Source organism: Cannabis sativa, chromosome 9 (assembly GCF_029168945.1).
Source record: "Cannabis sativa cultivar Pink pepper isolate KNU-18-1 chromosome 9, ASM2916894v1, whole genome shotgun sequence".
Classification (NCBI taxonomy): Eukaryota; Viridiplantae; Streptophyta; class Magnoliopsida; order Rosales; family Cannabaceae; genus Cannabis; species Cannabis sativa.
Genome location: NC_083609.1, coordinates 15,311,407 through 15,328,731, shown reverse-complemented (window position 1 = coordinate 15,328,731; position 17,325 = coordinate 15,311,407). Strand labels below are relative to the sequence as shown.

Genomic DNA, 17,325 nt, shown 5'->3' with positions numbered 1-17,325 from the left:
TCAATCCCCGGCAACGGCGCTAAAAACTTGTTGTAAAAATTATGTACGCAAGTATACGTAGTCAAACAAGTAATAAAATGATAAGTAAGATCGTCTCCACAGGGATTGTAAACAAAAATATGTTGTAAAACCAACTAATTACAACTTAAAGTAAAAGAAAAAAATAAAAATGGTTGAGCAATGATTCAAAATTAAAATGACAGTAATTAAACTCGCTAAAATTAATACTATTGTTGCTAGAAAAATGCTTTCAAAAAGTGTAATATGGTAAAAAGTGGCTTGAATAACTAATCCATCATTTGCTGGTTTTTCCCAGATGCTATAACATTACCTCAACATTCTTGCCAGTGATAACATAATTTTTATGTATTTATGAGAATTTTCCAAATCTCACAATTTAAGTTCTACCATCTAGATTCACATATTCTTATATCAAACCAGATTAGAGAACACTAATTATGCATAAATTCTTAAGTTATGCAAGATAAATGAAATATTCCTATTCCATGTACACAAAAAAACCTAAATCTAGGATTTCTCTTGTTCCATTCAAGTTGAACTACTAGATCTAGCCCTTCCGGAACACGATCTAGCTTAGCAAATTGTTATTAATGGCCAAGAAACAACAATCAAATAAAAATGAGAACTCACTTGAATGAACAAAGGCAAAAATACTAAAATAAGCTTTAAAATTAATCATACCCAACATAGGAGTTCATAGCCATTCAAGCCTTAAGAAAATTAGCTCATGTTCAACACAAAAATTGCAATCCAAATTCAAAATTGTTCATCCATGGCTGATGCCCTTTTTACAACTTATCAAGTTTTTGATATTTAAAGATAAGAAAGAAAAGAACAATATGTAAAAGGAAAGGGAAGAGAAATGCAAACAAAAAAAGCTTGTGTCCTTCTCTTCTTTTGCACTTGGGTCCCCCTTCTCTTTTCTTCATTTCTGTACTTTCTAATGGCAGCTGCCCTCATGTGTAGAAAAAGGTGATACTTCCTCCCCTTTCTAATTGTTTGGTCTTCAGGGTACAAAATGATACACTAAAAATAGAAGCCCAAACTTTTTCCACCTTGGCCTACTAAGAGCATCTCCAATGGTAAAAAAAATGAGGATGCTTGCTTAGGTAGATAGATGATATAGCAAAATGGTGAGATGCTATATCATTGGAGTGAAAAGAATGCTATTCTAGGAATTTGTGGGGATGCTATACAGTAGCATCAACGCTATCATAATTATTTAATGAAAAATTAAAACTAAAAATTTATTATTGCTAAAAATTAGGAAACATATACAACTTTTTAATAATAATAAAAGAATTTAATAGTAAAGTATTATAAAAATATTTTGTATGATTTCAAAAAAAACAAATATTTATTTTAATTAAAATTGAATAATTGAATATATATATATATAATATTGATGTATTAGAAAAAGTTTGCATTTTAATTAATTATAATTTTGTTATTTTAAAAGTTAGTGTAATTTTTTTTTTCTTTTGGTTAAAAAATTTAAATTTTACGTTAGGCATATTTATATTAATATATAATTTTTTTTTAAAATTTTGTGTGATAATGTATTTATAATTAAAAAAAAGTAATATATTAAATAATAATATGTGAATTCATAATAATTATAGCATTTTTTAAGAGTGCTATACCATTGGAGTGTTTATAGAAGTAAAAGTGCTAAAAATGATGTGGAAGAGAGATAAAATAAAATATTATATTTTTAGATGATGTGGATATTGTTAGCATCCTTAAAGGATGCTACCATTAGAGATGCTCTAAGTTTAGTCTTTTTTCTTCGACAGTAGCCAGCTGGCGTACTTTAAGTGATTAGGACGAAATTGTTGATGTGGATAAGTGAAAGTCGTTTTTTTAGACTTTTTCCACGTCACTTCTCAAACTGCCCAGAATGTTATAGCATTGCTTTAGCATTTATGTCCAGTTTTCAGTTTTTGTTCCAACTTTTTCTTTGCATCACTTCTTTTTTCCTAGGAAGTTAATTCTTCTTTCCCACAACAAACAAGCAACATTTAATTAAAAAAATACAATTAATACAATAATTTTTACAAGACTTAAAAGTTAGTTTACTATTTAGAATATTTTCAGCTTTAAAGCATGAAAAATATCTCTATACCATAGAGTTATCAAGCAAACTTAAATAAAATTAAAAAATCAAAAGAAAAATATAATTTACAAAATATATTTTTGTTTTTTATTTTTAAAATTAAAAAATAAAACTAGTTACAGAACACATTTTTATTTTTTTTAAATAAAATCTTTAAAAATAAAAATTTTATTTTCATCTTTGATTAAAAAAATTAAAAAATCAAGTGTTAGCACACATTAGTTAATTTAAATTAGAAGAAGAGAGAGGGAGAGAGAGAGTGCAAAGGAAGGAAGAGGCTAACAAATGGAGGTAACAAGGCATAGTTGCTTGAAGCTTGAGCTCAAAGACGTGGATCCAATCTTCGTCAAAGGGACCTGGTTCGACTCTCGATTCGAGCTCTCTCTCACCGATGGCCACAACGCTTGGATTTGCCGAGGTATTCTTCCTCTCTATTTTCGCATTGGTTTTTTAATTGATTTACAACTACTTGTTTATATTTATTTATACACTGCACTACTGCAGCTTCGGAAGAGGAAGTGAGAAACCGAGCGGCACAGTGGGACCAACCGGTATTGGAGTACGTATCATTGGCCGAGCAATACTTGGGTTTTCAACAGCCCCATTCACTGTACGGTTTTGCCGATGCCGGAGATGGCCATAAAAGGGTTTGTTCTCTACTCTTTTCTCTTCTCTCTCTCCTACCATGAAAATTGTTCAATTTATTCTTTACACAATCATTCTTCACTGCACTTTTATTGGGGAGGAGCGGTGGTAATAGAAAGTGCAACTTTTTGAGTGTTGAGAATAATATTAGAATTGAAAGGGATTTATGTCTATTACATTAAGAGAAATCAGTAAAAATTGTTGCAAGCTGGCCTTTTTCTTTTTATACAAGTGTGTCTAAGAAAAAAGTCTATTTTGCCAAATATATGTTGTTGACAAGTTTGAACTTTTACATAGCTAGCTAGCAGGAAAACAGAGTACTGATATATGACATAGGTAAGAAAATCATAATTTGGATATAATACTGTCAATAATGAATTTTTGTATTTTTGGGGTGCTTGTAGTATGTATTTTTCTTTTGCTGTAATGCCTGAATATGTTGCTACTTGGTTAATTTATCATGTCATGTCCTGATTTGCAGTTGTCGTGGACTTTTGAGAAGGAAGGAACTAAACTCCAATGGCGGTGGAAATGTGAACCAGCTCCTGATAGTAAACAAACTACAGCAGAGATATTGGACTTTCTAATGGATGCAAACATAAGATTAAGTGTAAGTATGTTTGATATGGTGTGCTCATAGCTTTGTTATCTTGACAATTTAGCTCACCTGTGTATATACTTTCTGACTGGTATAGCATAGGAAAAATATGAAATCCATCCATCTTAATTCCGTTTGTAATGATAATTAATTAATCTAATGTCTAAGTTATAATTTAGAACTTTCATATTGTTGCCGTTAGCAACAAGTGCCAAATATTGGGCAAGAAGCAAAATCTATGCTCTACAGTTTGTGTTACACTAGTTGAACTTATTGTATGATGAGTCCTTACTAAGGTTTTTCTCCTAGTTTGCAGTACTTCTGCTACCAATTTACCAAGTCTTGTAATATTTTTGCTATCCTCTCCCTCTGAGATTTTGTGAACCCTAGAAAGCAGTAGATTTTGATCATTTGGCAATTTTATAAACATATCATATGCATTACACAAGGTTGCGGTAGATTTTTGTATCGCTTACTAATGGATGAACCTGTCTTCCGTTACTTCCGTTACCAATTTACTATGTCTTGTTATGATGTTTCCCCATATAATCAACATGCTGACAATGTCTAGGTTTCTAAGTTTGTGGGATGACAGAAAGCCATGGACTTTGATCATTTGGTAACTGACTAGGCATTATCATGAATTACTGACGGAAGCACCAATCTTCATATAGGAAGAAGTTGTCATAAAAACTCAATCTTTTGAGAGGTTGAAAGTTGAAGCTGAGAAGTCTTTGGCACAGAGTGAGAAGATTAGCAAGGAGAAAGTGGAGTTTGAATCTGCATTATATGCAAAGGTGTGCACTTTTGATACTGAAATGTTTCTTTGCTAAATTGTTAGGAGTTGAAAAAGGAGATTTGATACTTTACTACATATAGTTCTCTCAAAATAATAGTGTTGGATTTAATTTTTGTTAATTATTAACTTAATGATTACTTCTGTTCACAAGAGACAGAGAATGGTCCTTTTCATTTAAATCTTCGCTTTTCTTGCTATCAGTTTCTCAAAGTCTTGAATTCGAAGAAAGCAAAACTCAGAGATCTGCGAGATCAACTTACAGAACAGGGTGCTGCTGTGGGGAAATTGCCGCAAGAAGAGGAAGATGAATCCACAGACAAAACTGAAAGTTTCGATGATATAAGTGAGGAAGAGTCTTCAAAGAACATCACAGGGACTTCAAAGGATGCTCAGACTAGCAGGCCTCGTGGCCAGAAGAGGACCACGAGGAATTAGAGTTTACTGTGTGTAGATTATTCAACAGACCTATGTCAATGTCAAAAACTGCTTCATAGCTAATGTATACTTCAAAATCTGTACTGTCAAGTCTTTTCTGTATGTATAGTAGTGACTATTTTCAATCCCTATCTGAGGTATTTTTTATATTTTTGGTACATGAATAAGTTGCATGAGACTTCTGACAGATTTTCAAGAAATTTAAAATAATGTAAGATAGGGATAACGTATAGATATCAAATAAGCACGCTTGGAGTTAGTTAATTTTAATTTTAATAACGTAAAATATCAAAATAAGCACTCTTGCAGCCTACTAAATGGAAAGTCATAAATTGCGAAGGTATCTTAGAGAAGATTAGAAAGAAACTTCATGGTTGGGCTAGTTGGCATTTAACTTTCGAGCTCAGTTGATTCATTTAGTCTTGCTGGGTATCCATAACTACTGGATGAGTATATTCATCTTGCCTCAAAAAGTAACTACAACCATTGATAAATTATGTTGTGGTTACCTCTGGAGTGGTAATAGCACGTGTAGTAAAATACATCTTTGTTCTTTGAAGCGAATTTGCTTGCTTAAGAATTTTGGTAGCCTTGGCATTCATGAAAGGAAGAAGTGAAACATAACGTTGATGTTTAAATATATTTGGGTCATCTTTTCTAAGCAAGATTGTTTGTAGGTGTGTCGGATCAATGTGATGTATTTGAAAAATTTAGATTCTAGCAATTCTCTCCGAGTCTTGATGCTAGTTGGTACTTTAAAAAACTAATTAAACTTTGAAATTGCATAGACAAAAAAAGCTTTGATGGAGGCTGACTAAAATGGAAACTACAAGGTAAAATATTTATATCTTTCGCTCCTTAACAAAGAAGAAGTGAGCTATCATAAGATTGTTTGGCATAGGTTGTCTGTTCCAAAACACAAATTTATTTCGTGGAAAGCAATTAATGGCCTGTAACACCCTAACTAGTATAGGCGTATTACATGATTTTTAAACATACTGTGCAGCTCGTTGCTAATCAACGAGGTTTATGGAAATCGTGATTAATTAAAATTTTTGCTTTTTAATTAAACTTATTAAATATTTTATACAAAAATACTCGGATCCCGATTACAAAACACTTTACAAAAGTTTACTGTCTAATACAAAATATTTGTCGCCCAGCGACTAACTACAAAAGCACTGTTGTTCCGAGGATCGTGCATTCCAGGCCTAACCGCCCCGACATGTACAATCTTCATCGGCTCGTCCTCACGGTTCCTCAGCCTTGGCCTTGCCCTTACCTACACATAAACATAGCACTGTGAGTCGACAGACTCAGTAAGAAAAGCATAATCATAAAACATACATAATCCCGGGTTATGATCAGACATCCATACCCCTGACCATAACCCTAACTGTCGTGTCCCACACGATACTGAGTCCCGAACGTTCGTAAGACGGTACTATTGACAAGTAACAGCCTATACTCGGTACACTGGTCATACTCAAGCTGCTAGTCATACTCTAGCCTGTACCGATGTGTTACAGTATCAGCCTATACTCGGTTCACTGGTCATACTCCAGCTGCTAGTCATACTCTAGCCTAACCGATGTGATACGTCAAACAGTACAGTACCACCAACCCTAGTATCAGCCTATACTCGGTTCACTAGTCATACTCCAGCTGCTAGTCATACTCTAGCCTAACCGATGTGATATGGTCGGATGGTACGAAGCCAACATACATATCTAATGTAATCTAACAGGCTTCCTAACATGCACGCTAAACATGTAATACATATGCATACTGTTATACTAATCTTACCTCAATTCCGAATTCAGGTGTGCCGGTCAACCTGAGTGGAACGATCTGCTCGGCGAATTACAGGCTCCTAAACCGTAACAATCACAACACTAATAACTGACACGCTAAATCACAACTGGGACAAAGGTTTTAAAAACCACTCTTAACCTACTGTAACTTAATACAAAAATACCCCAAACTAGAAGGAAACAAACTACCTGGAAACCCGAAACTAGCACGAAATGACAAGTTGAGAAAAATCGGTTTTCACCCATGCCGCAAAATTCGGGTAACCGGTTTTACAGGCAGTGTAAAACCGGTTAGCCGGTTTTACCCAGAATACCCCCAAAAATCAAATCCCCAACCAAAATGTTTCCAAACTCAACCAAACTTTCCAGACCTGCTAATTAGACCCCAATGCACATATTTCAAGTGATAAAACAAAACTTCATGCACAAAATCAAAAATCACCATTAAAGCTCCAAGCTTTGAGTTCAAAACTCAAACTTGGTTAAATCTAATAAACATGCATCAAACCTTGATTAAAACTACATAATCAAGCATATAGAAACTGTAGAAATCAACAGCAAGCATTAACAAAAACAACAGCAACAGATTCTTCATTTTTTCTTTGAAAACTAAAGTTTTGAGCTAAAATTCCACAACTTTAAACAACATAACTATCATGCATCACCAGCAGCTCTATTCTACTCAAATAAACAAGATTAAACCTCTAAAATCATTTCACAAACACAGCAGCAACACACCTCAAATTAAGCATGCAATTCATCATCATTTCATCAAAATTTCAAGAAAAATACCAGGAACAAGTTTAAGGATCTTACCAAGTACTTTGAACAACACTTAGATTGAATGAAAAAGGCTTGAAAAATCAAGAGAAATCCCAGCCCTAGCAACCACACCCAGCCGAGAGAGAGAGAGAGAGAGAGAGAGAGAGAGAGAGAGAGAGAGAGAGAGAGAGCTCTTGAATTTTCTAATTTTTCTAAGTTTTCAATTTTGGATAAAATGAGGCTAAAATGCCACATAGTCACATATTCAAATCCCACTAAGTCCACAAAAGGACAAAATAACAATGGGGCAAAATGACCATTTTGCCCCTCCACACTTAAATAACATACAAGGGTACTAAGGGTATTTTTGAGAAATTCTAAATTCCCGACCAATCCTGACATTCCCAATGTCTAATAAACCGTCCCAAAATACTAACATACTAAGTTGTGATTTTACTGAGCCAAACACCGAGTTCCATGTTGTCGGGCACCGAAAATGCAAAATTATGAAATTCACTATATGACATAAAATGCATTTCAGAATTCAATAATAACAGCATAAATAATTATTTAAATATCTATAAATAATTTTCATAGTCAAACATAATTAACTGCTAATTTCCAAATCAAACTAAGCGGTCATTACAACTATTCCCCCCTTAAAAGGATTTCGTCCCCGAAATCTAACCTGAATAACTCTGGATATTGAGCTCTCATATTTGACTCTAGCTCCCAGGTGGCTTCCTCCACCTTGTTGTTTCTCCAGAGTACCTTGACCAATGCTATGGTCTTATTCCGAAGGACTTTATCCTTTCTATCCAGGATCTGCACTGGCTGTTCTTCGTAAGTCATATCTGGTTGTATTTCAAGACTCTCATAACTGAGTATATGAGAAGGATCTGAAACCTATTTTCTCAACATAGAGACATGGATTACGTTGTGAACTGCTGATAAAGCTAGAGGCAACGCTAACCGGTATGCCACTTGACCTACCTTCTCGAGAATCTCGAAAGGTCCTGTAAACCTAGGGCATAACTTGCCCCTTTTCCCGAAACGTTTGATCCCTTTCATTGGAGACACCCGTAAAAACACATGGTCCCCTACTTGGAACTCAACATCCCTGCGTTTCGAATCTGCATAACTTTTCTGTCTACTCTGTGAGGCAAGCATTCTAGCTTTTATTTTCTCAATTGCCTCATTGGTCCGCTGCACTGACTCCGGACCTAGGTATTTCCTTTCCCCTGTCTCATCCCAGTGGATGGGAGATCTACACTTCCTACCGTATAACGCTTCATAGGGAGCCATCCCTATCGAACTCTGATAACTGTTGTTGTAAGAAAATTCTATCAACGGTAGATATTTATTCCAAGAGCCTTCAAAATCCATAACACAGGCTCGTAACATGTCCTCCAATATCTGAATTGTCCTTTCGGACTGTCCATCTGTTTGAGGATGGAATGCTGTACTGAATTTCAGTTTTGTACCCATTGCCCGTTGCAAACTCTGCCAAAACTTGGAGGTGAACTTCGGATCTCTATCCGAAACTATAGACTTCGGTACCCCGTGAAGTCTTACAATCTCTTTAACGTACAATTCTGCCAACTGATCCACTGAAAAGGTTGTTCTAACTGGCAGAAAATGAGCAGATTTCGTGAATCGATCCACCACTACCCAGATGGAATCGAACAAACCTGTGGTTCTAGGTAACCCAACCACGAAATCCATCGTGATATCCTCCCACTTCCATTCAGGTAGGGTTAAAGGCTGCAACAACCCTGCAGGTCTCTGATGTTCAGCTTTAATCTGTTGACAGGTGAGGCATCTCGATACGAATTCTACCAAATTCTTCTTCATACCGCTCCACCAGAAGTACGGCTTAAGTTCTTGGTACATCTTGGTAGTGCCGTGATGCAGAGAATAAGGGGTAAAATGAGCCTCTTCAAAGATCTCATTCCTGAGTTCCACACTACTCGAAACACAAACCCTAGCTTTATACAGAAGCATCCCGTTGTCTGACACTGAAAAATCCTTGGCTTGACCAGCCGAAACCTCATCTCTGATTTTTACTAACTCTGAATTAGTCATCTGAGCGGCTTTAATTCTTTCCAGCAGATAAGATTGCAGCGTCAAGTTGTGAAGCTGGCCTACCACAAACTCAATGCTGGATCTAACCATGTCCTCTGCTAATTGAGGTGAGATCTGAATCATGCTAGCTACCTGCCCGGGACCCTTCCTGCTCAGGGCATCGGCCACTACATTGGCCTTCCCAGGGTGATAGAGAATCTCACAGTCATAATCCTTCACTAATTCCAACCAACGCCTCTGTCTCATATTCAAATCTTTCTGAGTAAAGAAGTATTTGAGACTTTTATGGTCGGTATAGATTTCACACCTTTCTCCGTAAAGGTAATGTCGCCAGATCTTCAATGCAAAAACCACCGCGGCCAACTCTAGGTCATGAGTCGGGTACCGCTGTTCATAATCCTTTAACTGACGGGAGGCATAAGCAATAACCCGATTGACTTGCATCAGCACACACCCCAGACCCTGTCTGGATGCATCGCAATAAATTACAAATTTCTCTTTGTCTGAAGGCAAAGCTAACACTGGAGCTGTGATCAACCTCTGTTTCAGCTCTTGAAAGCTAGCTTCACACTTGTCTGACCACACAAACCGCAGATTCTTCTTTGTAAGTTCGGTTAAGGGTGTTGAAATCTTAGAAAACCATTCCACAAACCTACGATAATATCCGGCTAAACCCAAGAAGCTTCTAACTTCTGTCACCGTCTTCGGTCTTGACCAATCCCTGACGGATTCTATTTTCCCGGGATCCACCTTGATCCCATCTTTGCTAACAATGTGCCCTAAGAAAGACACCTGAGATAACCAAAACTCACATTTCTTGAATTTGGCATAAAGCTTGTGTTCCCAAAGTCGTTGCAGAACCATTCGAAGATGTAACTCATGCTCCTCTTCTAATTGAGAGTACACAAGGATGTCGTCGATAAACACAATTACACAGATATCGAGGAAATCCTTGAATACTCTATTCATCAAATCCATAAATGCTGCAGGAGCATTGGTTAGTCCAAACGACATAACCAAGAATTCGTAATGTCCATACCTAGTACGGAAAGCCGTCTTCGGAACGTCCTCCTCTCGGATTTTCAACTAATGATAACCCGATCGGAGATCAATCTTGGAAAAGACCGTCTTCCCCTGAAGTTGATCAAAAAGATCATCGATCCTAGGTAGTGGATATTTATTCTTCACTGTTAGCTTGTTTAATTCTCGATAATCGATGCACATTCTCATAGTTCCATCTTTCTTCTTGACGAAAAAAACCGAAGCTCCCCAGGGTGACACACTAGGTCGGATAAACCCTATGTCAAGTGACCCTTGAAGCTGAATATTTAATTCTTTAAGCTCAGCTGGAACCATTCTATACGGAGCCTTGGAAATCAAATCCACTCCTGGTGCCAAATCCATAACGAAATCAATCTCTCGCTGAGGTGGTAAACCTGGAAGTTCTTCAGGAAAAACATCTAAAAATTCCCGAACCACCCTGATATCCTCTGGCCGAATGGTATCTGGCCGAGTGGTGTCCATCACCACGGCCAGTTGCCCTAAACAACCGCCATGCAGTAACTCCCTAGCTAACATGGCCGAAATCACCGGGATCCGAGATCCCCGAACAGAACCAACAAACACAAATGGTTCTTCACTTTCCGGTTGGAAGATCACCATCTTCCTCTTGCAATCAATACTGGCCGAGTATTTAGATAGGAAATCCATTCCTAAAATAATATCGAAATCTACTAGGCTCATCTCTATCAAGTCCGCACTTAACTCTCTGCCAAAACTTGGAGGTGAACTTCGGATCTCTATCCGAAACTATAGACTTCGGTACCCCGTGAAGTCTTACAATCTCTTTAACGTACAATTCTGCCAACTGATCCACTGAAAAGGTTGTTCTAACTGGCAGAAAATGAGCAGATTTCGTGAATCGATCCACCACTACCCAGATGGAATCGAACAAACCTGTGGTTCTAGGTAACCCAACCACGAAATCCATCGTGATATCCTCCCACTTCCATTCAGGTAGGGTTAAAGGCTGCAACAACCCTGCAGGTCTCTGATGTTCAGCTTTAATCTGTTGACAGGTGAGGCATCTCGATACGAATTCTACCAAATTCTTCTTCATACCGCTCCACCAGAAGTACGGCTTAAGTTCTTGGTACATCTTGGTAGTGCCGTGATGCAGAGAATAAGGGGTAAAATGAGCCTCTTCAAAGATCTCATTCCTGAGTTCCACACTACTCGAAACACAAACCCTAGCTTTATACAGAAGCATCCCGTTGTCTGACACTGAAAAATCCTTGGCTTGACCAGCCGAAACCTCATCTCTGATTTTTACTAACTCTGAATTAGTCATCTGAGCGGCTTTAATTCTTTCCAGCAGATAAGATTGCAGCGTCAAGTTGTGAAGCTGGCCTACCACAAACTCAATGCTGGATCTAACCATGTCCTCTGCTAATTGAGGTGAGATCTGAATCATGCTAGCTACCTGCCCGGGACCCTTCCTGCTCAGGGCATCGGCCACTACATTGGCCTTCCCAGGGTGATAGAGAATCTCACAGTCATAATCCTTCACTAATTCCAACCAACGCCTCTGTCTCATATTCAAATCTTTCTGAGTAAAGAAGTATTTGAGACTTTTATGGTCGGTATAGATTTCACACCTTTCTCCGTAAAGGTAATGTCGCCAGATCTTCAATGCAAAAACCACCGCGGCCAACTCTAGGTCATGAGTCGGGTACCGCTGTTCATAATCCTTTAACTGACGGGAGGCATAAGCAATAACCCGATTGACTTGCATCAGCACACACCCCAGACCCTGTCTGGATGCATCGCAATAAATTACAAATTTCTCTTTGTCTGAAGGCAAAGCTAACACTGGAGCTGTGATCAACCTCTGTTTCAGCTCTTGAAAGCTAGCTTCACACTTGTCTGACCACACAAACCGCAGATTCTTCTTTGTAAGTTCGGTTAAGGGTGTTGAAATCTTAGAAAACCATTCCACAAACCTACGATAATATCCGGCTAAACCCAAGAAGCTTCTAACTTCTGTCACTGTCTTCGGTCTTGACCAATCCCTGACGGATTCTATTTTCCCGGGATCCACCTTGATCCCATCTTTGCTAACAATGTGCCCTAAGAAAGACACCTGAGATAGCCAAAATTCACATTTCTTGAATTTGGCATAAAGCTTGTGTTCCCAAAGCCGTTGCAAAACCATCTGAAGATGTAACTCATGCTCCGCTTCTAATTGAGAGTACACAAGGATGTCGTCGATAAACACAATTACACAGATATCGAGGAAATCCTTGAATACTCTATTCATCAAATCCATAAATGCTGCAGGAGCATTGGTTAGTCCAAACGACATAACCAAGAATTCGTAATGTCCATACCTAGTACGGAAAGCCGTCTTCGGAATGTCCTCCTCTCGGATTTTCAACTGATGATAACCCGATCGGAGATCAATCTTGGAAAAGACCGTCTTCCCCTGAAGTTGATCAAAAAGATCATCGATCCTAGGTAGTGGATATTTATTCTTCACTGTTAGCTTGTTTAATTCTCGATAATCGATGCACATTCTCATAGTTCCATCTTTCTTCTTGACGAAAAAAACCGAAGCTCCCCAGGGTGACACACTAGGTCGGATAAACCCTATGTCAAGTGACCCTTGAAGCTGAATATTTAATTCTTTAAGCTCAGCTGGAACCATTCTATACGGAGCCTTGGAAATCAAATCCACTCCTGGTGCCAAATCCATAACGAAATCAATCTCTCGCTGAGGTGGTAAACCTGGAAGTTCTTCAGGAAAAACATCTAAAAATTCCCGAACCACCCTGATATCCTCTGGCCGAATGGTATCTGGCCGAGTGGTGTCCATCACCACGGCCAGTTGCCCTAAACAACCGCCATGCAGTAACTCCCTAGCTAACATGGCCGAAATCACCGGGATCCGAGATCCCCGAACAGAACCAACAAACACAAATGGTTCTTCACTTTCCGGTTGGAAGATCACCATCTTCCTCTTGCAATCAATACTGGCCGAGTATTTAGATAGGAAATCCATTCCTAAAATAATATCGAAATCTACTAGGCTCATCTCTATCAAGTCCGCACTTAACTCTCTGCCATCTATTCTGATCGGCATAGACCTAATCCACCTTTTGGAGATAACTAACTCTCCGCCAGGTAATAGGGTTCCAAACCCTGATTCATAACTATCACACGGTCTATCCAATTTACTAAAGATTTTGGCTGCCACATAAGAATGTGTGGCCCCAGAATCAAACAACACTGAGTAAAATGAGTTATTAACTGAGAGCTGACCTATTACAACCGAAGGGCTAGCTTCTGCATCAGCCTGAGTATTGGCGAACACCCTAGCTGGAGTGGGTCTCGCCGGAGCCCTTGGTGCCTCTAATCTGAGCTGGGGACAATCCCTCTTGTACTGTCCGGGCATGCCACACTGAAAGCATCCCTGACCTCTTCACTCACCCAGATGGTGCCTTTTACAACTAGGGCACTCTGGGTAAGAAAACCGGGTCTCAGCACCACCCTGACGGCTGCCTCTACTCTGGTTCCCTCGGAACCTCTTGTTCTGCCCCGAGCCACCGGATGCAGTGGATGATTTCCTCTTTTGGTCCATGGCCGAACCACTACCTCCCCTGCTAAAGCCTGATGCAGGAGGGGTAGGAGCCCCGCCACTCATTGGAGTGCCAACCGACTCTGACATACATCCAACTGCGCCCTCAGCTCGCAGTGCTTTCTCCACCATCTCAGCATAGGTGGTCTTGTCGTCTGTGGTGATCATAAGGTCATGCTTGATCTTCACATTAAGTCCATCAAGATATTTTTCTTTCTTACTAAAGTCGGTTGGCACAATTCCTGAGGCCAACCTCGCCAACCGATCAAACTGAGTAGTGTACTCTGTCACACTCATATTTTCCTTCTGGGTCAGGTGGGTGAACTCTTTTCTCTTGGCACTTCTAACGGTCTCATTATAGTATTTCGCGTTGAAGAGCTCCTGGAACCTTTCCCAGGTCATGGTCGTAACATCGTGAATCTGGGACACCATGTCCCACCAAACTAAGGCGTCCTCTTGAAACTGAAAGGTGGCACACACCACCCTGTCATTCCCGGTGACACCCATAAAGTTCAATATTCTTGTGATCACCGTTAGCCACTACTCGGCTTTCATGACATCAGGACCTCCCAGAAAAACCGAAGGTGCCTGCTTCCGGAACCTTTCATACAGGGGTTCCATTCTGTTTGTCGCTACCACTATCTCGGCCTTAGCAGCAGGGGCAGGTGCCACTGGAACTTCTGGCACCGGCACTGCAGGAGCACCCTGCGGCCTCAATCTCTGAATCTCTTGATCTTGCTCCTCTATTCTGGCTTGCATTTCAACAAACCTAGTTTCCCAATTCTGGGCTTCCTGATTGGCTTGGGCAGCCTGGGCAGCCTGTGGCGGGTTATCATCACCCCGACCACGGGCCCTGCCCCTGGGATCTCTACCACGACCCCTAACATGCGGGGGAAACTGAGCTCCTTGACCCTGATTTGACCCTACTGAGTTACCCTGACTCCTGGTGTTCCGCCTGGCGTCCATCTAGTCTGAACCGCCTGCGAAACCAAGAGTTGGCACATCAGGTCATGATCAACGAGAGCTTACTAATGCCGCTAAATTTGAAAATTAAAAACATGCACCTATTCTGCTATCAGGATACTAACATGCTTCCTATCAGACTTTTCTTATTTCATAATAATTAAATAAACTACTAAAGCAATAAAAGTTTACTGAACTGTAGAACGAGCTAACTGCTGATGATGATTGTACATGTCGTGACGATCTTCAGAAGACAACCTGGCGGCTCTGATACCAAATTGTAACACCCTAACTAGCATAGGCGTATTACGTGATTTTTAAACATACTGTGCAGCTCGTTGATAATCAACGAGGTTTATGGAAATCGTGATTAATTAAATTTTTGCTTTTTAATTAAACTTATTAAATATTTTATACAAAAATACTTGGATCCCGATTACAAAACACTTTACAAAAGTTTACTGTCTAATACAAAATATTTGTCGCCAGAGACTAACTATAAAAGTGCTGTTGTTCCGAGGATCGTGCATTCCAGGCCTAACCGCCCCGACATGTACAATCTTCATCGGCTCATCCTCACGGTTCCTCAGCCTTGGCCTTGCCCTTACCTACACATAAACATACCACTGTGAGTCGACAGACTCAGTAAGAAAAGCATAATCATAAAACATACATAATCCCGGGTCATGATCAGACACCCCATACCCCTGACCATAACCCTAACTGCCATGTCCCACACGATACTGAGTCCCGAACGTTCGTAAGACGGTACTATTGACAAGTAACAGCCTATACTCGATACACTGGTCATACTCCAACTGCTAGTCATACTCTAGCCTGTACTGATGTGTTACAGTATCAGCGTATACTCGGTTCACTAGTCATACTCCAGCTGCTAGTCATACTCTAGCCTAACCGATGTGATACGTCAAACAGTACAGTACCACCAACCCTAGTATCAGCCTATACTCGGTTCACTGGTCATACTCCAGCTGCTAGTCATACTCTAGCCTAACCGATGTGATATGGTCGGATGGTACGAAGCCAACATACATATCTAATGTAATCTAACAGGCTTCCTAACATGCACGCTAAACATGTAATACATATGCATACTGTTATACTAATCTTACCTCAATTCTGAATTCAGGTGTGCCGGTCAACCTGAGTGGAACGATCTGCTCGGCGAATTACAGGCTCCTAAACCGTAACAATCACAACACTAATAAGTGACACGCTAAATCACAACCGGGACAAAGGTTTTAAAAACCACTCTTAACCTACTGTAACTTAATACAAAAATACCCCAAACTAGAAGGAAACAAACTACCTGGAAACCCGAAACTAGCACGAAATGACAAGTTGAGAAAAACCGGTTTTCACCCCTGCCGCAAAATTCGGGTAACCGGTTTTACAGGCAGTGTAAAACCGGTTAGCCGGTTTTACCCAATAAACCCATAAAAATCAAATCCCCAACCAAAACGTTTCCAAACTCAACCAAACTTTCCAGACCTGCTAATTAGACCCCAATGAACATATTTCAAGTGATAAAACAAAGCTTCATGCACAAAATCAAAAATCACCATTAAAGCTCCAAGCTTTGAGTTCAAAACTCAAACTTGGTTAAATCTAATAAACATGCATCAAACCTTGATTAAAACTACATAATCAAGCATATAGAAACTGTAGAAATCAACAACAAGCATTAACAAAAACAACAGCAACAGATTCTTCATTTTTTCTTTAAAAACCATAGTTTTGAGCTAAAATTCCACAGCTTTAAACAACATAACTATCATGCATCACAAGCAGCTCTATTCTACTCAAATAAACAAGATTAAACCTCTAAAATCATCTCACAAACACAGCAGCAACACACCTCAAATTAAGCATGCAATTCATCATCATTTCATCAAAATTCCAAGAAAAAACCAAGAACAAGTTTAAGGATCTTACCAACCACTTTGAACAACACTTAGATTGAATGAAAAAGGCTTGAAAAATCAAGAGAAATCCCAGCCCTAGCAACCACACCCAGCCGAGAGAGAGAGAGAGAGAGAGAGAGAGAGAGAGAGAGAGAGAGAGAGAGAGAGAGAGAGAGAGAGAGAGAGAGAGAGAGAGAGAGAGAGAGAGAGAGAGAGAGAGAGAGAGGAAAAGAGTTTGAGTTTTTCTAATTTTTTTCTAAGTTTTCAATTTTGGATAAAATGAGTATAAAATGCTTAATATAATTATTTATTATTTCAGCCAAAACAAAAGCCACATAGTCACATATTCAAATCACACTAAGTCCACAAAAGGACAAAATAATAATGGGGCAAAATGACTATTTTGCCCCTCCACACTTAAATAACATACAAGGGTACTAAGGGTATTTTTGGGAAATTCTAAATTCCCGACAAATCCTGAAATTTCTAATGTCTAATAAACCGTCCCAAAATACTAACATACTAA

The 17,325-nt window shown here is 39.1% G+C and overlaps 1 protein-coding gene across 1 annotated transcript; it reads left to right on the top strand.

Moving 5' to 3' along the window:
- The first annotated feature begins 2,351 nt into the window (after positions 1-2,351).
- LOC115721724 (DNA repair protein XRCC4) lies at positions 2,352-4,743 on the top strand. The gene is made up of 5 exons (XM_030650794.2): positions 2,352-2,555; positions 2,642-2,784; positions 3,264-3,392; positions 4,055-4,177; positions 4,381-4,743. Exons 1-5 carry the CDS (start codon positions 2,423-2,425, stop codon positions 4,612-4,614), a joined length of 762 nt encoding a protein of 253 aa, XP_030506654.2. The 5' UTR covers positions 2,352-2,422; the 3' UTR covers positions 4,615-4,743.
- Positions 4,744-17,325: the final 12,582 nt, after the last annotated feature.

What these genes read in the sequence shown, in the direction of transcription:
- LOC115721724 (XM_030650794.2), top strand. Translation starts at nt 2,423, where the DNA reads ATGGAGGTAACAAGGCATAGTTGCTTGAAGCTTGAGCTCAAAGACGTG. An exon ending in CCGGAGATGGCCATAAAAGG is followed by an intron (nt 2,785 to 3,263) that starts GTTTGTTCTCTA and finishes CCTGATTTGCAG; the next exon opens with TTGTCGTGGACTTTTGAGAA. An exon ending in ATGCAAACATAAGATTAAGT is followed by an intron (nt 3,393 to 4,054) that starts GTAAGTATGTTT and finishes ATCTTCATATAG; the next exon opens with GAAGAAGTTGTCATAAAAAC.